The 26,616-nt window shown below is 48.4% G+C and overlaps 1 protein-coding gene across 1 annotated transcript in view; it reads left to right on the top strand.

Moving 5' to 3' along the window:
• SUN2 (Sad1 and UNC84 domain containing 2) overlaps window positions 1–26,616 on the top strand; it is a 157,870-nt gene that overhangs the window by 47,359 nt on the left and 83,895 nt on the right. The window contains exons 5-10 of the mRNA XM_029590197.1: window positions 327–422; window positions 2,482–2,575; window positions 2,991–3,052; window positions 13,211–13,347; window positions 14,105–14,356; window positions 23,224–23,301. Of these exons, the coding sequence (XP_029446057.1) occupies window positions 327–422; window positions 2,482–2,575; window positions 2,991–3,052; window positions 13,211–13,347; window positions 14,105–14,356; window positions 23,224–23,301 (719 nt within the window). The remainder of the gene's footprint in view (window positions 1–326; window positions 423–2,481; window positions 2,576–2,990; window positions 3,053–13,210; window positions 13,348–14,104; window positions 14,357–23,223; window positions 23,302–26,616) is intronic.

Genomic DNA, 26,616 nt, shown 5'->3' on the forward strand with positions numbered 1-26,616 from the left:
GGGGCCGCACCAGCCTTCCCTCTCAGCAGCAGCTCCACGTTGCCCCTGCTGGACTCTAGTTAGAGCCTGCAAGGAGAATGGCCCTTGGATGCTGCAGGACTGAGTAATCTCCTATCTACTACTACTGCTTGCTTTGTCAGGGTAGAAACCAGTTTGGGATGGTTATACCTGTAACTAGTTGCATTTATGGGCCCTGGATCTCAGTATTTGTTCATTTTCTAGACATTTTCACATCACTGGATACATCTACCTGAGATTTTCATAAAAAGACTCATGAAGCCAGAATCCCTATGGGAATATTGAATTTGACTCTCCCTCCTTCTTAGGACACTATTCCCTGGATGCTAACGGATCCGGTTCTGGTGTGAGGAGCTGGATTTCTCGGGCCGGTTCTCTCCTGTGGCTGATAGCCACCTCCCCAGGTTAGTGTGAGGGCTGCCAGGTCAGCTGGTGGGCCCTGGGATTGTCAGAGCGACCTTGAAGGGAAGGTGTTTGTGATTTGTTTAGCGTCTCTGGAGGACAAGTTATTAACATCAGTTACATCAGAATCTGCTGAGGTGTAAGTGGGTGTGCTCTGCTGCTGCGGCTGGACGCATCCATTTTGCGCTGTCAGCAGCAGAGCCGGGTCAGTGATGCCTTGTCCCCCTGCATGGCATCTTGGGAGGCCGGGACACGCTCTGGAGAGCCAGGGCCCATGGCTCTCCAGAGCGAGTCCTTTATTCGCTCTGGAGAGCCATGCATGGTTACCTTTCACCATTTGAAACATAAATTTCTGGTTCATTTTAAGTTTATATCATTTGACACTTTTATTTGTCAAAGGTGTGGGAGAATGGAGTTTTTTGCCTCTTCTCTCACTGAAAATTTTCTATGAAGGACCCCCCCCCCCCCCCCCGCCCCAGCCATCCTGCCCCTATTTTCTGAGATGTGTTGTAATGGGCAAAGTAACATAAATGTGCAAAACAACCAAAAAAGAGGGTTGTTTTTTTTTAAATTGTCTAAGGTCTTTAGGTGATGGGCAAGCCAGGCATCACTTGTGAGTGGTAGCTAACCTGTTATCAACCTAAAGTACATACCTGCTACTCGCAGGCTGATCAGCTACCTCCGTTTTGCGCTGTCTTGGTTTTCTCAGGCCGCGTGTATGGAAGTGCCAGCCTGCTTTCCTTGGGGTCATCAGAATTACGAGTCCGTGTGTGCTGTGGGTTAAAACTAGGCCTGGATTAATCTCGGGGGGGGGGGGGGAAATGGAGCCATTTGGCAACTCTGCCTCTAATTTGTTTGTTTGTTTGGATGACGGCAGGCAGGAAGACAACTTAGTGTTGTGTGTGTGTGTGGGGGTTTCCAGCTTTGTGTAGCAGTGAGAAGCTTGTGTAGCTGTTAGCCAGGCCCCCGTGTCTGTGGGAACGCTGTGATTGTACACAACATAAGCCAACTCTTTCAGCCTAATTCCCGGGTGTGTTTGTTTTATTTATCTATGTATTTTTTAAGTCCTTTGAGCGGGCCTTGATCTCTTGCTGTTGCAGTTGTGTTTAATTTAGCCGTTATCAGTTAAAGCGGGACACTGCTCTGGGTGCCTAGAAAGGGGATTTTCAAATTCCTCCCTCCGTGTGAGGGCACTGCCCCATTGCAGCAGTGATCATGGACACCCGAGGCCCCGGTTGGCCCATCCCGCCGAGCCTCTGTGGCTTCAGCGATCTCTGCTGCTGCAGCGAAGCTGGATATAAAATCCAGCCGTTTGGATTGGGGAGGGCACGTGCCACAGGCTTTAAAAAAAAAAAAAAGGCTGGCTCAGTAGCAGGTTCCGAGGACCTGGGATCATTTGGGGCTGGGGACACTGTTCAGAGGGGCGCACGGCCTGATGAGCTCCTGCCTGTCTTTTACTTATTTATTTATTTATTTAATTTCTTTTCCTATACCGATGCTCAAGACTAGGTCTTATCGTACCGGTTTACAATGTAACTGAGGGGAAACCAATTAACATCAAGGTAGAAAGTAATTGCCCAGAATTTCATGCCTGTGGTGTGAAATTCTTTCTAAACTTTGGATGATGATAGAGCCTGCTCTGGAGAAGCCACGTGTCTTGTCTCTTGGAATATGGTGCAGTTTTTCAAGGGCTACAGTGTTTGGCCCAACTGTACAGGAACGAAAACGTGACTATAAGGTGTGTGCTGGTCAGCTCATCCAGGGCGTGGGGGATTTTTATTTAACCTGAAAAGTAAATTTCCTTCAAATTGTAGAGCCAGCCTTGAGTGCAGCTTGCTTCCTTTCCACACAGGCCTTCGGTTTCTTAGCATTTCCTCTTCCTATAGTTTGAGCTCAGGATTTGCCGAACCCAGCAGTACACTTTTGAGGTTGAGAGAGGTGTGTACCATGCAGGGAAACGACTCGAGGATGTTTTTTTCTTCTGTGTGCTATGCCTGTGTGTTTGGATTCTGTCCCTTTGTGTAATGGACTCTCTCTGGTGTGACTCTGGTGTTTGCACAGGGAGGCTCTTTGGGCTGCTGTACTGGTGGATTGGAACCACGTGGTACCGTCTGACAACCATGGCATCACTTCTCGACGTCTTTGTCTTATCAAGGTCAGTGTGGGGGTCAGTGCTAGGCCTGGGTGGTTATGCATCCAGCGAGTGGTGGTGCTTAAGAGGTCAGTGGGTTGGCACGGGGATATACACAACCTTTCCACTTTTAGGCTGCCAGCATCGCTCTGGAAAGTATTTGTCCATTCATAGTTTAGGGGCCTGTGTGTGAGGAGCTGATTACCTCTGCTCTGTTCCGTTCATGGCGGCCATCTTCACATCATTCCCAAACGACACTAATTGGCACCTTTGCTACTTGGCAGAGAAGGCAAAGACGGAATGGACATGGAGACTGGTTCTTCCAAGGCGGGGTGGAGGTCCCCTGGTAGGGGAGGGGAGGAGGTGTTTGGGTAAGTGGTGCCACCGCTGGGCTCTTCTCTCACACAAATCACCTCTTGTGTATCTCTGCCACTTCCAGGTATGCCTCTGCTGTGAAGAAGGCCCTCCTTATCCTGCTGCTCCTGGCAGGCATCTGCCTAGGTGAGCTCTTCTTATTCTGTATATCTGCATCCCTGGTGGAGTTTAGAACAAATCTTAAAAATAAAAAAAACAAAAAAAAAACAAACCAAATTTCTTGACTTTCAGTGAAAAGTTGTATCTCCTCTGTATACAGGTATAGATTGAGAGAGAGGATTTTCTCAATCTATACCTGTGGATCCTACACCTAGAATATATGTTTGAAGGGCTTTTAGTGATATGTGGTTGTATTTTTATTTGGTTTGTACACGTGGTAAATGAGTTTAATAACCTAGTGCAGGGGTCGGGAACCCATGGCTCGCGAGCCAGATATGGCTCTTTTGAGGGCTGCATCTGGCTCGCAGACAAGTGTCACCACACTTTCCCGCTGACCCAGCTGCTTCCCGGTCCTCTTCCTCCCGGGCTTAAAATGCTGTCAGCCTGGGCGGAACTCGGCAGGACAGCTGGAGTCAGCGGCACCGGCGTGCTCTCTTCTTCCCGCCCCCCCCCCCCCCCCGCGGCCCGGAAGAGGACGTGGAGAGTATCGGGTGCGTGTGCGGCAAGAAGAGGCCACGCTAGTGCGCTCGGCATCGGCCCGAAGAAAAGAAGACTGCAGCGCGGCTCGGAGGAAAATGAAGAGGTTCAACCGCGGCCGATGGGACTCCGCCTCCGCGAGGGCTGAAAATGAAGAGGTTAGCGTTGGGAGGAGGCTGCTGCTGCCGCGAGTTCCCGGGGTGGGGGGGAGAGAGAGTAGGAGGCTCAGGAGCTGGGGTAGGTTATCCCGTGGGGCTCCTGCAAGGTAAGGCTCAGGGGAAGATACCGGTGGTCCGATCCCTCTTCTCCCTTCGCTGCCCTGAACCAATTAAAACAAAAAAACCAAGAGAGCAGCCTGCTGTTGTTTTTTCTCTATTCTGGCCATGCAATTCAAGTTGGGGCACATATTTTTTTTTTTCACTAACAGTGTTTCCTTCGATCTCCTGCCGTTTCTTTTTTTTTTTTTTTTGCCGTGATTTTTCAGCTTCCCCTTCACTGTCACGATGCCGCAGCCATCTTGCTGCACTACCTGCGGGGGGGAGTCTGTCTCCAGACTCTCCTGTGCAGGCCTTTGCTCTCAGTGCCTCTCTGGCAGGGAGGGCAGTTCTTTTCAAGACTCAGGCAGCTTGTTGCAGCCCTGAGGTGCCTTAAAAAGATCAGCACCTCAGGAGCCCAGGGCCAATCCATTCCCCCCTCAGCGTGGGAACGGTGGCCATTTTAGAAACAGAGGCAGAAGCAAGGGCTTTGGGAGCAAGGGAGTTACCTCCCGATTTATCTCTAGTCCTGGAGATCCTTTTGACCAGGATGTTTTAGGGTGAGCCCGATCCCCTGGCGGCGCTTTGCGATTGAGTCATTCAACTGAGCTTCCAAATAAAATCCCTAAGCGCTCAGATACCCAGGTGGCACTTCGAGTCACTAAGTTACATGGTCTGTCCCCAGCAGGAGCAGACGCAGCGGATGGTGGGGTTCCGGACTCGCTGCCCCCTCCCGGCACAGGCTCCGAAGAGGATCTGATAAAACACTTCCCTCTGGATGCTGATGACCCAAAGGTACTCCGCCTCTTCCATAGGGAGGAGCAGGAACCTCTTATTCCCTCAGTCTTATCTGAATTAGGGGTGGATCTCCTCCAAGTTTCCTTACCACAAGGTTCTGTGGATCCTGTCTTAGCAGGGCTGCGGGCCCCAGCAAAAACCTTTCCGTTGCATCCCATGCTGCACCAGTTGATGACTTGGGAGTGGAAAGTCCCAGATGCCGGTTTGAGGGTAGGTAGGGCTATGGATAAGCTTTACTCCTTGCCAGAGGATTCTTTCGACCTTTTGAGGTCCCCTAAGGTTGATGCTGCTGTGTCCGCGGTCACAAAGCAGACCACCATTCCCGTCGCTGGGGCGGTGGTCCTCAAGTATCTTCAGGATAGAAAACTTGAGGTCCTTCTCAAGCGAATCTTTGAAGTTTCCACCCTGGGTATTCGCGCAGCGGTGTGCAGTAGCTACATGCTGCGGGTGAGCCTCCGATGTGTACAACAATTATTGACGTCTATCTTCCTCCCGGAGAATCTGAGCAAGCGGAGCGCTTAGAAGCGGCAGTGGCTTATGGAGCAGATGCGCTGTATGATCTCCTTCGTACATCCTCCTGCACTATCTCCTCCACTGTATCTGCACGGAGGCTCCTTTGGCTGCGTAACTGGTCAGCAGACGTTTCTTCTAAAGCTCAGTTAGGCTCTTTACCATTTAATGGAAAGTTCCTCTTTGGTGAGGATCTAGAGCAATTGATGAAGTCTTTGAATGAAAACAGAGTTCACAAGCTCCCTGAGGACAGGCCGAGGTCTTCCAGGGATTTTCCATCAACCCGATCCTGTTTTTGAGGACCGCAGAGGTTTTACCAGGCTAGACCACAAGCTACAGGGTAGAGACACCTGGTACCGAGGACGCAATTCTGGAATTCTTCCTTTCAAGGGCGCAGAACAACCCAAGACACAAGTGCGACCACAACCCTTGCCTCTGTCTTCCCAATGAGAGCAGGCTGGCCCATCCCTCGCTACCTCGAGTGGGGGGACATTTGTCCCAGTTCTACGAGGCATGGGTCAGAATTACTTCCGATCAGTGGGTTCTAAGCATCATAGAACACGGCTACACTTTGGAATTTTCTCGGCCACTCCAAGACTTCTTCATGATCACCCCCTGCGGTGCAAGAACCAAGATTCAGGGCGTACGGCAGACCCTCGACTGGCTCCTGGCTCTCGGGGCGATACAGCCGGTTCCCCAAGCGGAATGGAGAACCGGGCGTTACTCAATTTATTTCATGGTCCCAAAAAAGGAAGGATCTTTTCGGCCTATTCTGGACCTAAAGAAGGTGAACAGGGCTCTCAAGATACCACATTTCCGCATGGAGACCCTATGTTCCGTGATAGCTGCGGTTTGCAAGGGCGAGTTCCTGGCGTCCCTGGATCTGATGGACGCATACTTGCACATACCCATTCGTGAGGAATCATCACAAATTTCTTCGCTCTATGATACTAAGTCTGCATTTCCAGTTCTGCTCACTGCCATTTGGTCTGGCTACAGCCCCTCGCACCTTCACCAAGGTTATGGTGGTTGTGGCAGCAGCCCTGAGGAAGCAAGGCCTTCTAATTCATCCTTACCTAGACGACTGGTTCATCAGGGCAAAGTCCAAGGATCTCTGCATAAAAGCTATTGGCCAGGTCGTCGGGCTCCTGGAATTGCTCGGTTGGGTGATCAATCAGGCCAAAAGCAATTTTGGCCCATCTCAAATGATGGACTTGCTGGGCGCCCGCTTCGATACCAGCGTGGGGAGAGTTTTCCTCCCCCCGGACAGACAAACAAGTTGATGGAACAAGTTCGGCGCTTACTGTCTCTCCAGCCTCCCAAAGCCTGGGACTACTTATAGGTCCTCGGCTCCATGGCATCCACTCTGGAGGTGGTCCCCCCTGGGCTTTTGCTCATATGAGGCCTTTACAACGAGCGTTGCTTTCCCGTTGGGACCTCAAATCGGAGGAGTTCCAGTTCCCTTTACCACTCATACCAGGTCCAGTCTTGGGTGGTGGCTGTGCCTGCACAACCTTTCTCGAGGGGTGGATCTCGAAGTCCCAAAGTGGATAGTCATGACCACAGATGCCAGTCTCTCCGGCTGGGGAGCTGTCTGTCAATCCCACTCAGTCCAGGGCCGTTGGTCCCCGGAGGAGTCCAGTTGGTCGATCAGTCGTCTGGAAACCAAAGCAGTTCGACTGGCTTGGCAACACTTTCTCCCGTGCCTCCTCAATCAGGCAGTCCGGGTTCTGTCCGACAGACTACCGTTGTCGCATTACATCAACTGTCTAGGCACCAAGAGTCAAGCCGTAGCCGACAAGGTGGAAGAACTCATGGCTTGGGGGGAAAAACACCTTGCGCTGCTAGCGGCATCCCACATAGCTGGGAAAGACAACAAACAGGTGGATTTCCTGAGTCTGAAGCGCATAGATCCAGGAGAGTGGGAACTTTCGGACCAGGCCATGGGTCTAATTTCCCGCAGGTGGGGCACACCCCACATGGACTTGATGGCGACATGAGACAATGCCAAGGCCTCTCACTTCTTCAGTCGCAGAAGGGGTTGATGCGCTGGTACTCCCTTGGCCAACCTCAGTTCTTCTGTACGTGTTTCCTCCTTGGCCACTAATGGGCAAAGTTCTGCACAGGATAGAAGTTCACCCAGGGACCATGATTCTAGTGACTCCGGAATGGCCTCTACAGCCGTGGTTCGCTGATGTGATCAATCTGGCGGTGGACGGCCCCCTATGACTTGGACATCTTCCGCATCTCCTTCGTCAAGGCCCTATATTTTTTGACCAGGTAGATTGCTTTTGTCTAGCGGCCTGGCTATTGAAAGGAGGAGATTGAGGAAGAAAGGGTACTCTGAGGATGTTCTTACCTGCTAATTTTCGTTCCTGAGGTACCACGGATCAGTCCAGACGCCCACCCTGGGAGTGGGTATTTTAAGAGTCCGCGCTCATATTCCTTTTTAATGCAGATCACTAAGAAGGAACGCTACAGGTTGTTTTCAATTTTTTATAATTAAAAGTTCTATTATTGTTTGATTTGTTGTTATGGTTATCTGTTATTCTGCTTCGATAATCTATATACTGAAGGGATGCAGGGGGCACAAAAGGTTAAGAGAGGGTGCCCTTCAAGTTTTTCTCCACCTGCTGGAAGGGAGGCATAACTCAGTCTGGACTGATCCGTGATACTACAGGAACGAAAATTAGCAGGTAACTGCCAACACAAGATTGCACCAGCTAATTTGTGTACAGGAAAATGTTTGAGGAAATTTGCATGCCCCCCCCCAGGGATCCCTCTGTCCAGTCTAGGTAAGCTGGACATGCACACAAGTAATACGTGCATAAATTTACCCTGGTATTAGGTGGGCATTTCCATGAGTAAAGCACTGCTTCACCTATCAAACTGCTTTAGAAAATTACCCTCCCTGTGTTAAATGAGAGACGTTTTGCTTTCGTTTATATAGAGAATGATATTCTAAGGGTTTGTATGGGGGAACTTTTGTAGCTGCCCAGACAAAACCCGAGATCTGAATATTTCCGTTCCCCAGTTAAATTTCACCCAGGGTCCAGAGACGCGGTGCTAAGTGTGTTCTTGGGTCTGTGGTTTCGCTTGGCCAGGCAGCGCTGATGTACAGCGCCGCCTGAGCAAGGTTAGCTGGGGCTGGTCGAACAAACAGCCATCCTAGAGTTAGCACGATAACTTGATTCAGTGAAACACTTATCTAGGCATACGCCGCTGAATGTCCAGGGAACTTTCCTGCTCATCCAGTTATTCAATATGGATCTCATAAATTAATTTAGTTTCTTATCTTGTGATTTTTCATCTGATTTTTATTTGTATTTTTACTTAATTTTCTTACTTTTGCTATTATTTCTGTTGTCTGTAAACCACCTTGATATATATAGATATATATATATATATATATATATATATATGTCAAGGTGGTTTACAGACAACAGAAATAATAGCAAAAGTATAAATATATATATATAAATATATAATTCTTGAAAACTTAGTCCTACATGTGTATATATATATGTTCCCTGTACGTACCCAGATCAGTTCAGACTCCTGGGTTTTGCCTCCCCTCCAGCAGATGGAGATAGTTTTTTACTGTCTCTGCTACTTTATATGAGGTGCCACCTGCAGTCCCTCAGTATTTCTCTGTCTCCAGCAGATAGTGGAGGTGCAAAACCTGCAGTCTGGGAAAGAAGAGAGAAAAAAAAAGTACTCAAGCGTGCCTCTCAGGGGGTTGTTAGGTCCTGGTGGGGCCATCCCCCCCTGGTTTGGAGGCGGACAAGCAGGGAGTTGGGGACCCTTAATTGCTCGGTACCTTGCCACCAGTCAGGGGTGGATGCCTGGAGGTTCCAGGTTCAACACTCTGAAGGAGGATAAGAGCCTGCTGCCAGTTCTTTGAGGGAAGTGCCCTTTTTTTTTTTTTTTTTTTTCTCTTGATTCTTAAAGCTTTGTTTAAAAAAAAAAAGAAGCAGACAGGAGGGAAGCTCTCTGAAGGGCGGTCGAGGTATGGCATGAGTTTTTGCCTCTATGGCCAAATTCATTTCAAATTCTCTCTTCGCTTGTCTTATCAATGTTTTACACTTAACTTGACAATGCTTATGCTTTATCCTATTTTCTTCAGAGAGATCCTTCTAATTTTTGAAGGATGTTTTTTTGGCTAAAATAGCCTCTTTCACCTCACCAGTTACCCATTACTGTAATCATTTTGCCTTCCTTCCACCTTTCTTAATGTGTGGAATACATATGGACTGCGCCTCTAGGATTGTATTTTTAAACAATGTCCATGCCTGTTGAACACTTTTAACCTTTGCAGCTGCACCTTTCAGTTTTTTCCTATTTTCCTCATTTTATTAAAGTTTCCCTTTTGAAAGTTTAGTGTTAGAGCTGCAGATTTACTTATTGTCCCCCTTCCAATTATTAGTTTAAATTTGATCATGTTATGATCACTTATTACCAAGTGGCCCCACCACAGTTACCACTCTCACCAAATCTTGCGTTCCAGTAAGAACTTCTTGGAAATAGGCATTTTTGGCCTACTAGAGCTTCGGGAAATTCCCAGTGACAGCCTTCGGGAAGGCAATCGACTTGGCACAAGCCCTTTTGAGGGAGAAGGCTAGGAAGAGATGGCTCTTCCCAAGGCAGTTCCAAATCTGCACAATGATTCCAGGCTGGTTCACTCCTTGGAGCCAGTCGAAGGGGGACGGTTGGCTCTTCTACGAGGAGTGGACCAAAATTACGTCAGACCAGTTGGTCTTACTTGTGATAAAGGAAGGTTACACTTTAGTATTTGCTTGGCCACTAAGAGACTTGTTCCTGGTCTCCCCTTGCACTTACAAGGCAAAGAAGCTTGCAATCCGGGACACCGTTTTCTGCCTTCACAGGCTGAGAGCCATCGTTCCTGTCCCCATAAAAGAGCAAGAGACAGGCCACTACTCCATTTCATAGTTCCCAAGAAAGGGGGGGGGGCACCTTCCATCCAATTCTCAACTTATAGAAGGTGAAGGTGGCCATTAAGGTGTCTCGTTTTCGGATGGAGACCCTGCACTCAATGATTGCCTCGGTGCACAAGGGGGAGTACCTGGCATCACTGGATTAGACCAAGGCCTACTTTCAAATAGGTATCAGGCCAGACCATCAGAGATACCTGAGGTTCAGTGTTCTGGGGGAATATTTTCACTTTTGTGCTCTGCCCTTCAGTTTGGCGACGGCACCCATGACCTTTACCAAGGTGATGATTGTGGTGGCTGCAGCACTCTGGAAGGATGGGATCTTGGTTCATCCATACCTGGATGACTGGTTGATTCGGGCAAAGTCAGAATCTCTTTGCTGGGAAGCAGTGGACCTGGCTCTCCGGTGCTTGCGGATGTTAGGATGGATAGTCAATCTGTCCAAGAGCCATCTTTCCCCTTCTCAGAGTTTGGAATTCCTGGGGGCGTGATTCGACACTCAGATGGGGAAGGTTTTCCTCACCGAAGAGCGGATTTTCCAAGTACAATTTCAGGTTTGCGGTTTGTTGAGGAAGCAGGTGCCCAAAGTCTGGGATTATTTGCAGGTTCTCAGGTCTATGGCTTCCGCTTTGGAGTTGGTTTCATTGGTCTTTGCTCATATGAGACCGCTGCAATCGGTCTTATTGTCCCGATGGGACTCGCTGTCAGAGCAGTTTCATCTGCTTCTCCTGTTTACGGAGGCAGCCAGGGCCAGGCTCCCGTGGTGGCTACTTCCGGAGAAGTTGAGGCGAGGAGTAGACCTCAAAATCCTGGTCTGGACAGATGTCACCACCGAAGCCAGTCTCTCTGGTTGGGGGAACGTGTGTCAGTACCTCTCCTTTCAAGGCCAATGATCAAGAGAGGAGGTGCTCTGATCCATCAGTTGCCTAGAAACGAGAGCAGTACGCTTGTTCCTACAAGTGTTTCTCCCCCCTGGTGGGAGGGAAGTCTGTGAGAGTGCTGTCTGACAACGCGAAGACGGTGGCCTACATTAACCGTCAGAGTGGTAGCAAGAGTTGTGTGGTGGCTGAGGAAGCTTGAGACTTGATCAGCTGGGAAGAGCAGCATCTAACATTTGTTAGCAGCCTCTCACATAGCAGGCACAGACAACGTGCAAGTGAATTTTCTCAGCCGGCAACAGCTGGATCCCGGAGAGTGGGCACTGTCAGAGGAAGTGATGTCTCTAATATGGCGCAGATGGGGCTCACCGTCCATGGATCTAATGACAACTTATCGCAATGCCAAGGCCCAGCGGTTCTTCAGCTGAAGAAGAGAATGAGGAGTGGAAGGGGTAGATGCCCTGGTGCTTCCTTGGCTGTCGGATGTTCTGCTCTGTGTTTCCGCCTTGGCCACAGGTGGGCAAGATTTTGTGATGAGTAGAGATGCATCCAGGCAATGTGATCCTCATTGCACCAGAGTGACTGGGGGCGTCTGTGGTTCGCGGACTTAATCAACCTAGCAGTGGGGGCTCCATTGAGGTTAACTCATCTGCCGAATCGCCTGCATCAGGGGCCCATGTTTTCAGGTCAGGCGGCTCACTTTTGTCTAGCGGCCTGGCTTTTGAGAGGTAGTGTCTGAGAGAAAAAGGTTACTCGGTAGGAGTTATCGCCACTCTCTTACAGTCTAGAAAGACTTCTACTTCATTAGCATATGTGAGGGTCTGGAGAGTTCTGGAGCAAGGAGTAGATCCTATGCGAACCTCAGTGATTCATATTCTTGCCTTTCTGCAAAACAGTTTGGTGAAGGGTTTATCCTTTAACTCTCTCTGTGTCCAGGTGGTGGCCCTAGGCTGTCTTTTCAGTAAAGTACGAGGGTCTTCCCTAGCTGCCCATCCAGATGTGGTCCGTTTTCTCTGGGGTGCAAAACATTTGCACTCCAGATCCTCCGATTTGGAAGCTGTGTCCTTCTTGGAGCCTTAACATAGTTCTTAAGGGTATGTGTGTGGCCCTGTTCGAGCCTATTAGAAGGGTGACCATGAAAGATCTCATCATTGAAGGAGGTTTTCTTAGTGGGCGATTTGTTCAGCTTGAAGGATTTCGGAGCTTCAGGCCTTGTCATATAGTGAGCCCTTTTTGAGAATTTCGGATTTGGGGGTTTCCTTAAGAACTGTTCCTTCTTTTCTGCCGAAGGTAGTATCCTCATTTCATTTAAATCAATCAGTGGAGCTCCTGTCCTTTCCGGTGTTAGATTCTTTGGCGCCTCAGTCAAGGGAGTTGCCTTTTTTGGATGTAAAGCGTGCATTGCTTCGCTACGAGGTTGCTTTGGAGTAGTGCAAAAAAGGAACAAAAAGCATCTAAAGCTATGATTTCGAGATGGCTGAAGGAAGCGATTGGCTCTGCATATATTTGTCAGTCGCCCAGTTCCAGAGGGGCTTAGGGCGCATTCTACCAGTTCCCAGAGAACCTCCTGGGCAGAGTATCAGTAAGTTTCGCTATAGGAGATCTGCAGGCGGCTACTTGGAAGTGTCCCACCCTTTTTAGGGAAGCTTTGGTACATCCCCGGAGTCTGGACTGATCTGGGTACATACAGGGAAAGGAAAATTTTGTTTCTTACCTGCTAATTTTCGTTCCTGTAGTACCACAGATCAGTTCAGAGTCCTGCCCACTGGAAGAAAGGGAGATTTTTGGAGAGTCCACTCAATCTGTATTTTTCTTACTAGTTATTCTGAAGAATGGCACAGGTTTTGTGAGACCAGCACAGGGATTGCTTTGAGCAAGGTTTTCCATATTCTGTTTTTCCACTTCCCACTGCTCGTTCAGGGGATGTTGGTTATTTGTTCTTGGCTTGGTTACATAGAAATTTTGAGGGTCTGCAGGTGGCACCTTGCGTTAAGTGGCAATGTCAGTAAAACTTTCTTTGTCTCCATCTGCTGGAGGGGAGGCAAAACCCAGGAGTCTGGACTGATCTGTGGTACTACAAGAACGAAAATTAGCAGGTAAGAACCAATTTTCCTTTGGTCAGTCTGTCTATCTCTCTCTCCCTCTTATCCTTTCTCTCTCACTAACACCTGTTTAGACAGCTAGGACCAGTTGAAGAAAACCTTAGGCAAAAATGTTATGTGCTTGTAACCTGAACCTCCCTTTTTTTTGTGCCAGGAATTTGGTATCTCTACCCCCTTGGGTTCAGGATTCTTCGCCCATCGCCCTCTGTGGTCCCCCATGAGGCCAAGGTACCTCCAAGGAGCAGCAGCTCATGGATGGAGAACGAGGAAACCAAGAATACAGCATCTCTGGTAAAGAGAGCAGCGAGGGACCGGAAAATTTGAGGAGTGGATTTGGGGGAATAAAAATGTTCCCTGGAAATGCTGGGGATTTGAGAGATGGCTGGCACTATGGGGAGTTGAGATGCTGGGCAAGCATTGCTTCCCATCATATGGTGAAATAAACCAAACCAGCACTGGGCACTTTGCAGGCTGCTGAGGGGCTGCTCTCCTGCCATGCCTCATCTGGCGTTGCCGAAAGCTTGCAGTGTTGACCTGTGGTACATATCTGGGGGTATAAACTCGGACAAAGAAACAGCAAGCTGCCTTTTAAATGTGTAAAAAAATCCTCACTTTGCTTAGTCTGGGTTTTTTTCTTAATTTTTCAATCTATTTGAGGCAGTCCAGAGAGAGCCTGCCATAATGGTGTCTATTCTGCACCGAAAGTCCTATGAAATGAGCAGCATGCTTCTCAAACATTTTGGTTATGCCAACAGTTTTCTCTGCTATGATAATTTTAGCCTCCCCGCTACCTCCTCACCAAAAAAGGGCAAAACGAACTTTTATTAACACTGCACCCTGCGTATCCCTTCCCCCCACTCTTGTTTGCCCATAATGTCAACATCAAAGGGTCCATGGCACGGGGAGAGCAGGAGCCCAGTCCCTCAACGTTGGAGCCTGCTCTGACGGCTGCAGGCCCATCGCCCCTCTGTGGCCTGGATCAGTCTGGACAGCCAACCATTGTTGCGTCGCCATGTTCACGTGTTCGTTTCTCCTCCTCGCCGCACAGGTCGAGCAGCGCCTGCTGGCAAGACTGGAGACCCTGGAGAGTCGATTCCAGGCCCTGGCGGCGGATCTGAACTCTTGGCGGGGGGAGGAGAGGGTCCGTCTGGAGGAGCTGCTGAAAAGGCAGGGTGGCAGCAGCAGCGCAGGGGCTGGGGCACACGGCGAGGAGATGGTCACTATCATGGAAGGGCTTGTGAGCCGCAGGGAGGCAGCGCTGCGGGAGGACCTCAGGAAGGATGCAGCCTTCCAGCTGCAGGTAGGGAGATGCTGCAGGGCCATCCTGACGTTTACTACTTTCGTGTTTGTTCTTATAGATGTTGTAATCTTATTTTTTTAATTTTTTTACTTCCACATTCAGTTCCCTCATTTCGGAGTCTTAAAATGCAATGCCTATTTACCCTATGAACACTTTTTCAGCATGCTCACCACCTCTGCTCCAGTCTTATGCTTCTCTGCTTCCTCCAAGCCTCTCCTTTTCACTGCTCCTCGCCCCACTCCACACCTTGCATCCTTGCCTGGAAGTTCACGTCATCTCTTCCTCTCCCACTTTTTGGAATGCCATCCAGTATTGCAGGCACGGCGGTGCATTTCTGTGCAGAGTCTGAAAACAATGGCAGACAAGATGACCAGCTAATTCTAGCTAGTTATCTTTAACCAAACTTTCAGCTGAGCCTAACCGGCTAGATGTTCAGCTGAAAATTCAGATCAGTCTAGCCAGTCAAACATTTGACTGGCTATATTTACTAAACTTATCAGTTAGCTAACTGGCTAAGTCCCCTCCCCTCCCAACACCCAAAGAACTTAAAAAAAAAAAAAAAAAAAAAAAAAAAAGCCATCTCGCCAAGTCCCGATTTTTCTCTCCTGGTGTGCAGTGTAAAAAGAAAAAAAATTCCTGCCTAAGTCCCAATGCTGCTACAAACACCCGTCCCCCTACCCCTTAAATTGAATGGCATCCACCACCCCCTCCGGAGCCTGTACTCCTGAATCCGGAGGATCCCCACTTCCCTGGAAGGAGGGACATGGCAGCTCTCCTGTTGGCTCCGCATCCCAGTGCTGCGTGTGCCATTCATCAGGGAGGGGGGGGGGGTGGGGGTTGAGGAAGGGGAGCAGGGACTTGGAGGAACAGGGGTTTTTGTTTTTTTTTCTTTCATTTGAGTATTGGGAGGGGCATCTGGACTTGGGGAGATGGTTTTATTTTTATTTCTTTGGGTGTCTCGGGAGGGGGGGGGGGCTTTGAGGAACTTATGGGCTTCCTGGAGCTTTCGCTTCAGTCTTCAGGTCAGAGCAGAATGAGCAAAAGATGACATTTTCAGACAATGTTTATTTAAAAAAAAAAAAAAAACTCTTCCAGTTCTGCCATGAAAAGTTTGGCATCCTATGGTTTCATCCCGGTGTCCATGGCAGTGCCTGTGACCTGTAGATAGATGTCATTATTAAAGCTGAAGTAGTTAGGGTCAGGATAAATTTGATTAATTTTGTATTCCTGTACATACCTAGATCAGTTAAAACAAGTGGGTTTTGCATCCCTACCAGCAGATGGAGACAGAGAACAAAAACTTTGAGGCACTGCTACGTAACCGAGAGTGCCACCTGCAGTCCCTCAGAATTTCTCTGTCTCCAGCAGATGGTAGAGGTGCAAACCTGCAGTCCTGCTTGATCTGGAGTTTTGGAGATTTGGAGCTGCTCCCCAAGGTGCCAGGTTCCTTGGTGGGGCTATCCCACGGGTTGAGCTGGGCGAAAGGGGGGGTTGGATACCCCTGGCTGAGGCAGCCGACTGGTTCCGGGGCCCCTGATAGCCAAGGGGTTGGCTTCCTTTTCGTGTCCCGAAGTCCCCTTCTGTCCGCTGCTGGCTCCCTCAGGGAATTATACGCTTTGGGTTTTTCTTGCCATTTTGTCTTTTCAGTTAAGTTTTGTTGAAAATTTTTTTTTATTATCAACATATCCTTAACACAAGGTAGTTTTCCTGATAAAATAAAATGTGCCATATTCAAACCCATCTTTAAAAAAAAAAAACAACACACTTAAGCCCCTCAGACCCAGCCAATTTTAGACCAATTTCCAACCTTCCCTTCCTGGCTAAACTATTGGAAAAAGTTGTAAACCAGCAACTATCAGATCATATAGAGAAACACAACATACTGTATCCCTCACAGTTTGGTTATTGTAAATTTTTTAGCACAGAAACCTTACTGGTCTCCCTTACAGACACAGTCCTTAGAGGACTTGACAATGGCCAATCATATCTCCTTGTGATGCTTGATATATATATATATATCAGCAGCTTTTGATACTATCAATCATAAAACTTTATTAGATAGACTTGTAGAAATCGGCCTAACAGATATTACTCAGCAGTGGTTTGAGTCATATCTAAAAGATAGATGCTATAAGGTCAAAATAGGTAATTCTGAACCTGAACCTATAGATTTGGTTCAAGGATCTTCCCTATCCCTGACATTATTCAACATATATACGTTGCCACTATGTAAGCTACTAGCCGGCCTGAGGCTAACACATTTCATCTATGCGGATGACGTACAAATTTTAATTCCTATTACTGAATCGATAGCCAGAGCCCTAAAGCTCTGGGAAGTCTACCTCTCTGCAATAAATCAACTTCTAACCCAGATGAGTTTATCCCTAAATATGTCCAAAACAGAATTTCTAATTTGTCATAAACTAAATGATAGTCATATCTGATATTAAATCAAAACAAATTAAATATTCCATTTTACACGAAGTAAAGGACCTAGGTATTATACTAGACAGTTAACTAAACTTTAAAAAAATTTATAAGCATGACCATAAAAGACTGCTATTATAAACTTCATGTATTAAAAAAATTAAGACCTCTCCTTCATTTAAATGATTTCAGAACTGTTCTTCAGGCTTTAATTTTTTCAAAAATTGATTATTGTAATACCATACCTTTAGGCCTTCCAGTTTCTACGATCAGACCCCTTCAACTATTACAGAACACAACTGGCAGAGTCCTGACCAATACTTGGAAAAATGATCATATAACACCTATTCTAAAGGATCTGCACTGGCTCCCAATATCACATAGGATTCTCTTCAAAAGTCTAACATTAATCCATAAAACACTATATAATGAAAATGTAGAATGGCTTATCGCCACCCTCTATTTTCAGACTCCCCAAAGAATTACGCGCTCAGCCAACAATGGTAGCTTCCAATTCCATCCCCAAAACTAGCACACCTCACCTCTGTGAGAGAACGAGACCTGACGTTAGTAGGCCCTCACATATGGAACTCTTTACCTCAAGAATTAAGATTAGAGCCTAACACTCGTATTTTTAAGAAAAATTTAAAGACATGGCTGTTCCAGCAAGCCTATACATAATTCCTGCCAACACTCTGCTCAATTTTGTATAAAACTTTTAAGCTGTAAAGCAGAGCTTCTTTTTATACAGCCTACAGTTTTATCGGTCTTCTTTTAGTTTCACTTTTATTGTATATTTTAATTGTTTTCTCATGCCTTTGATGTAACTATTTGTCTTGTTTTATAACTGTGTTTTTATATATCATATTGTAAACCGATGCGATGTTTTGAACGGGCATTGGTATATAAAAGCAAATAAATAATAAGAGAGAGGATAGAAGAGGGAGTGCCAGGAGAGTTGGCCTGAGGTGCAGTGCTGGGGCGGTCGACCTCCGGATGTGTTGGAGTTGCTGAGGGAGTGGGAGCAGCATGTGCTGGCATGCAATTACTGAGATTTCCCTGGTGGGGAGCAGTTCTAGTTTGTGCGCCGCCGCCTGTGTTTTTGTTCGGGCAACTGTTTTTGGTGCACGTGATTTCCTGCCGTTATCTGTCTCGCCGTGCACTGTCAGTTTCAGGTAGGTGGTGCGTTGTCTTATCTAGGCGGCCACGTGGTGCGGCATGATGGGGCACATTTTGTGTGGCGGCTTGTGTGTAAACAGGTCGGATGGCAGATATGCTGCGTGTGGAGGCCTCCAGGACTTGGTCGGCCCACTTGAATTCCCTTTCACTGTGTACAGGTTGTGCCTCGGGGTGGGAAAGGAGCCTCCATTAAGGGTCCTAAGGCCAGGAGGGCCTCTCGCTTGGCGGGGCCCGTGTCAGGGTCCAAGGTGGGAGTGCCTGTTTCCGCTGCTTCCAAGGGGGTTGCAGTCAGGGTGCTGGCGCGCCGGGAATCCAGTAACTCCCCTCCACCTCTTTCTCCTGTGGGACAGGATTTCAAGGAGGGTTGTGTTGCAGTTGCGGAGTCAGAGCCCATTAGCCCTGAGAAGGCATCTGAGGCCCACAGGGTTTTCCCCCGAGTTTGTCTTGCTCATGCACGAGGCCTTTCTGGCAAGAAGGCAAGTAAACAGAGACCATCCAAGAGATCTCTGCAAGCCTCAGGGAGGCCCTCTGGACCTTCTGATGAGCTGTGGTGGAGCTGGGCCACGTGTGTGGAGCTATCGCTTAGAGATCTGGAGGACTCAGATAAGTCTCATGGGGATATGGCATCCTCTCCAGCTGGAGATCCAGATGGGGGGGTCCAGATGTGGATCAGAGTCCAGACCCAGATGCGACCAAGGACGATCTGGACCTCGTTGAGGGATCTGGGGCTGATGGAGATGACCCTCGGGTGGTCCGCCTATTTAAAAGAGGGGAGCTGTACCCCCTTATTCCTCAGGTGTTAGAATTGGGGGTGAAGCTGACTCAGGAGGAATCTGATAACAAGGGGGACCTGGATGGTCTGTGGGGTCCGCCTAGTGTTTTCCCCATACCTAAGAAGATTCAGAAGCTCATTAGCTAGGAATGGGACTTCCCGGAGTTGGGCTTGAAGGTTGGGAGAGAGATGGCAAAACTTTATCCTTTGGAGGAGGAGCATTTGGACTGCCTTAAAATGCCTAAGGTGGATGCGGCGGTTTCGGCAGTGACCAAGAAGACCACGATTCCTGTGACAAGGGTGGCTGCTCTGAAAGATATCCAGGATCGCAAATTGGAGATTCAATTGAAGTGCATGTTTGAGGTGTTAGCCTTGGGTTTCCAGGCTGCGATGTGTGCTAGCATGATGCAGCGTGCTTGCTTATGTTGGCTTCAGAAGCCGCAGGAATGGGTGTCTTCAAGAGTACTGTTCCTGCACAGGGAGCTCGTCTGGAGGTGGGATTGGCTTATGTGGCGGATGCATTATGTGATCTGGTGCGCACTGCGGCCAGGAGTTTGATCTTGGTGGTGGCGGCACGACAGCTTCTATGGCTGCTCAATTGGTCGGCGGACATGTGGTCCAAGACTCAGTTATGTAACTTTCCCTTTAAGGGGAAGCTTCTATTCAGGGAGGACCTGGATCAACTCATGAAGTCCTTGGGGGAAACCAAGAGCAATAGACTACTGGAGGAAGAGAAAGGCATTAAGAAGAAACTTTCCCGCTTGTCCCCACTTTCGGGAGTCAACGAGATTTCGGTCCGGTAGAGGATCTTCCTCCTCGGATCCTAAGCAGGTCCTCCAGAGGTGGTTCTGGTCAGGGGGCCGGAGGAAGAAAGTAGTCTCAATGACGCTAGGGTCGCCCATTCCTCGTTAGTAGGGGGCAGATTGTCCTGTTTTTACGAGGAGTGGGTCAAGGTTACCTCCGACCGGTGGGTACTGGAGGTGGTAAGGGACAGTTTCGCCTTAGAATTTTCTCGTCCGCTCAGGGACGCCTTCTTGGAGTCACATTTTTCTTCTCGAAACAAACAGGAAGCCCTAGAAGGGACTCTGCAAAGGTTGATAAGCTTGGAAGCAATCCTTCCGGTGCCTCTGAGCGAGCAGGGGCAGGGAAGGTATTCCATCTATTTTGTGGTTCCCAAAAAAAGAGGGCACCTTCCATCCCATCTTGGATTTGCAGAAGGTCAACTGAGTTTGCGGGTGCCGCGCTTCCAGATGGAGACACTGTGCACAGTAGTAATTGCAGCAGTCCGCAAAGGAGAGTTCCTAGCGTCTTTGGATCTCACCGATGCTTATCTGCATATTCCCATTCGAAAGGACCACCAGAAGTTCCTGCGGTTCAAGGTGCTGGGTCAGTATTTCCAGTTTCAGGCCCCTCCCTTCGGTCTGGTCACGGTTCCTTGAACCTTCACAAAGGTGATGGTGGTGGTAGCAGTGGCCTTGAGGGGGGAAGGGGTGTTTGGTTCACCCATACCTGGACAATTGGCTCATCTGGGCAAAGACTGAAGACTGAAGAGGAATGCACTCGTTCGGTACAGCGAGTGAGGCTTCTCTTGAGCTTGTTGGGATGGGTGATCAATGTGGCAGAGTCATCTGTTACATCTAAATCTCTGGAGTACCTAGGAGCCAGCTTCGATACCCGGAGGGACAAGTTATATCTGACAGCAAACAGGTTGGCGAAGTTGCAGGAGTGGGCCTGGGACGTTCAGCCCAGGGCCTCTGGTCAGTGGCAGAGAAGACCTGGTCCATCAATCATCTGGAAACTAGAGCAGTGCGCAGAGCTCTGGAGGCGTTTCTGCCTCTGGCCCAGGGTCGAATGGTTCGAGTGTTTTGGACCATGTGACGACGGTGGCTTACATCAACCGCCAAGAAGGAACAGAGTCATGCTATGGCTCGGGAAGCTCAGCTGCTGTTTGTGTGGGCGGAGCATCACCTTGAGGGGATTGTGGCCTCTCACTTTGCAGGAGTAGACAATGTGCAGGCGGATTTCTTAAGCAGGCAGCAACTGGATCCCGGGGAGTGGGAGCTGTCCCCGGAAGTCTGGAATCACATTTGTGCCAGATGGGGGAGTGCCTCAGCTGGATCTCATGGCGACAAGAGCCAATGCAAAGACGTCAAGGTTCTTCAATCACAGAAGAGAAGTCGGTTCAGTGGGTCTAAATTCTCTAGTGTGCCAGTGGCCTGGTACACGTCTGTATATGTTTCCTCAGTGGCCGCTCATAGGGCAAGTGCTAAGTTGCATAGAAGCTCATCCAGGATCAGTGGTTATGGTGGTGCCGGAGTGGCTGTGTTATCCATGGTTTGCGGACTTGGTGCATCTGACGGTGGATGGTTCTCTGTGATTGGCTCATCTGCAGGGGTTGCTGTGGCAAGGTCCCATATTTTCAGATTGAGAGGATCGCTTTTGTCTTGTGGCTTGGCTTTTGAGAGGAGGAGATTGTGTATGAAAGGATAGTCCGAGCCGGTAATTTCTACACTCCTCCAGGCAAGCATCCTTCAACATCCTAGACTTATATCAGGACTTGGAAGGTGTTTTGAGACCAGGTGTGTGCAGCAACGGTTGTATCCTCTGCGGGCGTCCATGCCGCATATTTTATCTTTTCTGCAGCAGGGCTTGTCCAAAGGTTTGACTTATAGCTTGCTTCGGGTCCAGGTTTCGGCCTTGGGTTGTCTCAGGGGCAAGGTGCAGGGCAGACCTTTTGGCTTCTCATCCCGATCTTGTCCGCTTCCTGAAGGGGGTGAAGCATTTGAAACCTCCGGTTTGCAAGGTGTGTCCAGATTGGAACCTTAGCTTAATCTTGAGGGTTCTCTGTGAGCCTCCCTTTGAGCCTTTAGGTCCAGCCTCCTCGAACTGTCTTATGTTAAAGACAGTTTTTCTGGTGGCAATTTGCTCAGCCAGATGTACCTCTGAGCTTCAGGCTCTTTCTTGCTGCAACCCTTTCTTGCATATTTCTAATGACAAAGTGTCTGAGTACAGTGCGTTCCTTTTTGCCAAAAGTGGTTTCTGCTTTCCATGTGAATCAAACAGTGGAATTGCCAGGGTTTCCAGAGTGGTCTCTGGATATTGCAATTGGTAGAGATCTTAATCTTCTGGATTTTCGGTATGCTCTCTTGCGTTATTTGAAGGTCACCAATTTTTTCAGATGTTTGGACCATCTTTTTGTGGTGTTCGATGAAGCGAAGAAAGGGGAGAAAGTGTCAAAAGCTACTTTGGCCCGGTGATTGAAAGAAGCTATTTCTTCAGCCTATATTTGTAAAGGTCACGTTCTACCGATTGGTCTTGAAGCATATTCCACTAGAGTGCAAGTAGCCTCTTGGGCGGAGTGTCACTTAGTGTCTCCTCGATATGTAGGGCCACAGTGTGGTCCTCACTTCATACTTTCACCAAGCATTACTGATTGGATGTTCGGGCGCCCGAGGATGCAACTTTTGGTGAAATTGTGTTGAGAGTGGGTCTTTCAGGTTCCCGCCCAGTGTAGGGTTGCTTTGGTACATCCCACTTCTCTGGACTGATCTGGATATGTACAGGAAAGGAAAATGAGTTCTTATCTTCTAATGTTCGTTCCTGCAATACCACAGATCAGTCCAGAGACCCGCCCCGGTGCTACTTCCGAAAGACTGATTTTCCTGGTACTCATCTGCTCTATATTGAAGAGTTTTCCTTAGAAATTGCAACAGTTAAGTTTGAGTTAAGCAGTTGACAGGACGTTGGTGCTAGAGCTTTATAGTCTCCAGTTCAGGGGAATCCAACCCTGGGTTTTCTAGTTCACCCTGGGAAAGGGGAATGGTTTTCTAATCTTGGCTTGGGTACAGGTCAATACTGAGGGACTGCAGGTGGTACTCGGTTATGTAGCAGTGCCTCAAAGTTTTTGTTCTCTATCTCCATCTGCTGGTAGGGATGCATAAATCCATTTGTCTGAACTGATCTGTGGTATTACAGGGACGAAAATTAGCAGGTAAGAACCAATTTTCCTATAAGTTTCCAGGGTGTGTTGGTAGTTCTGGGTGGATGTCTTTAGAAATTTGTCACATGCAGTTATGCCAACTGAATGGGGGATGTTGCTGTTTAAGAATTTTTATTACATTAACCCTAAACAGGATCTTTAAACCTTACATGGAGCCAAACATACTGATCTCCTCTTTTCAAAATGTGAGTCTTTTTATATATTTCTTCTAGAAAAACTCACAATTTGAGAAGAGATCAGTATGTTTGGTTCCATGTAAGGTTTAAAGATCCTGTTTAAATAATTCCTAATGTGATAACAATTCTTAAAAATAAAAGCAAATTTTAAAAAATGTGTAAAAAAAAAAGCTTGGATTTGATGTGGGGGTTTTTTTTAATTTTTTTATTTTGCAGTTTGTTTATTCTATACAGCTCCATTGGTATCTTGTTTGCCCTCTCTTGCCTCTCTTTCTATTGTGTTGTCAATAATTGTCATTCTCTTTCCGGCTAGAATGAGCTTGTGGCACTGAGAGAAGAACGGCGGAAAGACCTGCAAGGTCTCATGGAGAAGATTGAGCAGATTTCTCAGGTAAATGGAGGCAAAGCTCCAATATCCTGCAAGGTGATTAGAGGACCCCGCAAAAATGAAATGTTTCACCCCACTCCTGTACCTCCTGTTTTAATTATTTTGATAGCATCGTGTTCTTTTTCCTGCACTTTTCTGCATTTTGCAGTCATGTGCTTGTCTTTTCTCAAAATATTGCCTTCATTTTTGGCAGCATTCTTGTCACCTGTGAAGTGTTTGATAGTCTCCTGCATGCTTTTCCTGTCCCTGGCACTCACTCGTGCCTCCTCCAGAATTCTGTGCAGTGATGCCATCATCTCTGATGCATCATGGGAGTTTAGGCTCTTAAAAACTAAGATAGTCACCCCCATCCACATTTCAGTTGCTCTGAGAGCACAACATTTAAAACTACTCAGACTATGGCTGTTTGTTATCTGTTATGCCTTGTGGGAGTCTGTCTCCCTGGTTATTTACTATGGCTGTTTGTTATCTGTTATGCCTTGTGGGAGTCTGTCTCCCTGGTTATGTACATTTGCCTCCCGCTGAATGTTGTGTGACCCTCTCGGAAATCTTAATAAAAATGATTTACACAAAAAAAAAAAAAAAACTACTCAGAAGTGTAAAGTCTGCAGCTACGTTTCCTCTTCATCCAGGCAAGCCAGTCCACACCAGTGGGTTGTGCACTCCAACCAGCAGGTGGAGCAGGAGAACAAAGACTTGTTGACGTCACCCTCATAGTGCTCATGCACCAGCCAGCCAGTTTTACTCAGTGTCCAGCAGGTGGTGGACATGCATCTGTGCTTGTGGATCTTAGCCTGCCTGGATTGAATAGGCCATTTTGACCTCCTGTGTTGAAAGCAGTAGCTCCCTCCCTCAGTTGAGTGTCTGAGAATTAATATCAGCAGTCAAGCAAAAATAAAAAGGACAAGCGCGTAGCAGGAGCTGAGTCTGCTTCAGAGCCTTGAGACTCTCCTCCCCACTTTTACCCGATGATTTAAGACCTGCTGGTGACAGGGAAGGGACGGGGGGCCAGGGGGGGCGATGGGCAGCATTGCTCCTCTTCATATTTGGAGCAGTTTTGAGTGGATCTTGTCCTGCTTCTTCACAAGGTCTATTTGGCTGAGAAGGAGGCAGGATCCAGGAGGCCGCTTCCCAGGAAAGCACTTTTGACTAAAAAACCTCAGGGGGAAACGTAGGTGGGCTCTGGAGAGATCCTGCTTCTCCTTGGGCTGGGACGGTCCACGCCTGAGGAAGGGGACATGTCACATGGGGCCCGATCAGTGGCAAGATATGGCGGTGGTGCCGGACAAGTTCCCGGTCAGAGATTTAGTGGATCCTATTTAATGAAGTCCCGACTGCTAAGGGTGACTTCATTTGTTCCGCAAGGAGGAGTTAGGTCCACTGGTTCCCCAGGTGGTAGAAGATTTGGGGATTAAGGGGTGAACCTGGTCCTACAGGGACTGCATTGGCCTCCTAAGGCGGTTTTCCTTTACCCAAGAAAGTGAAGAAGTTACTGTATCGGGACCTGAAGGTAGCCAGAGCTATGGCTAAGCTATATCCCTTGCCGGAACAAACCTGGGAGGACTTGGATAATGAAGGGGTGACCCGGACCTGGAGGGATTAAGGCAACCCCCTAAGGCCTTTCTGTTGCAGACAACAGTGAAGATGCTGGTAGATTGGGAGGGTTCGAAGGGTAATATGATGCCTGAGGACAAGAAAACCCCCAAGAAGTTTTTATCTCTGAGCTCAATTCAGAGAAGCAAGGCAATTTCATGCTAGCAGGAGCCCTGGGACAGCGGTGCAAAAGCAGAGCTCTGGCAGTCAGCAGTCTTTTCGAGCCCAATGCAGGTCTCCAAAGAATGGTAGGGCCCCAAGGGGGAGGCGGAAGTAAGATTGGTCATTGAAGGCGGGCTGGTCCGCTCCTCTCCAGAAGCTATTGGAGGAAGGCTGTCCCTCTTAAGAGGAGTGGACCAAGATCACAATGGACCTGTGGGTCCTGGAGGTGGTGAGAGATGGCTATGCCTTGGAATTTTCTCATCCGCTCAGGGATGCCTTTATCTCCTGCTGCTTCTCCCAGGCCATTTGAGAGGTAGTGCGGGAGTTGTTGCAATGGCAACAGCTCCTATGCGCATTGTTCCTCTGGAGAGGGGGCAGGGTCGATACTCCATGTACTTTGTGGTGTCCAAAAAGGAGGGGACTTTTCAGCCTATTTTCAATCTGCAGAAGATTAATGCTGCCCTCTGGGTGCTGCAGTTTCATTGCTAGCGGCAGTGTGCAAAGGGGAGTTTCTGGTGTTGTCGGACTTGTCGGAAGCTTATCTCCATATCCTTATTCGGGCCGAACACCAGCGGTTCCTGAGGTTCAGACTCCTAGGTGGAGCATTTCTAATTTTGAGCCCTTCCCTTTGGGTTGACAGCTGCACTGCACGCGTTCACAAAGACGATGGTGGTAGTTGTGGCATCACCCAGGAAGGAAGTATCCTGGTGCTCCTGTACCTTGTCGATTGGTTAGTATGGGCGAAGTGGGAAATGGAATGTTGTCACTCAGTCCAGTGGGTCCGGCAGCTCCTGGGTTCATTGGGCTGGGTGATGAATCTGACAAAGAGCCATTTAAAGTCGAGCCAGTCGGAATATCTGAGGGCATGCTTTGATACCCAGATGGGGAAGGTGTTTCTGACTACTGAGTGGTTAGTCAAGTTGCAGAGTCAGGTCCTTCGGCTGATGCGTCTGTTGATTCCCAGGGTCCGGGATTATTTGTATGTTCTGGGTTCCATGGCTTCTACGCTGGAGTTAGTTCCATGGGCCTTTGCTCAAATGCACCCGCTGCAGAGGGCGCTGTTATCCCGTTGGCATCCGCTTTCAGAGGAATTTCAGCTTTCTTTGCCATTGCCAGAGGATGCTAGTTCCCGTCTCTCGTGGTGGCGGTCTTGACAAAATCTCGAGAGGAGGATGGATCGGGAAGTGCCCGACTGGGTGGTGGGGTGACGTGTCAAGGAAAGTCGGCCCAGGGGCAATGGTCTTCAGAGGAGGCGACCTGGTCCATCAATCTGCTGGAAACCAAGTCAGTGTGCAAAGCCTTACTGGCGTTTCTCCAGCTCATTCAGGGCTAGTTGGTGCGAGTGTTCTCAGACAATGTGACGACAATGGCATATATCAACCATTAGGCCGGAATGAAGAGTTGTCTAATAGCGCTAGCAGCACAAGAACTTTTTGTTTGGGCGGAGAAATGTCTGGCAAGGGTAGCAGCTTCTCATGTAGCCGGAGTGAACAACGTGCCGGTGGACTTCCTTGACTCAGGCCAGGCCGGGCAGACCAGCAGTGGGCTTCATGGCGACTTCAG

This window comes from Rhinatrema bivittatum, chromosome 2 (assembly GCF_901001135.1).
Source record: "Rhinatrema bivittatum chromosome 2, aRhiBiv1.1, whole genome shotgun sequence".
In the NCBI taxonomy this organism is placed as follows: Eukaryota; Metazoa; Chordata; class Amphibia; order Gymnophiona; family Rhinatrematidae; genus Rhinatrema; species Rhinatrema bivittatum.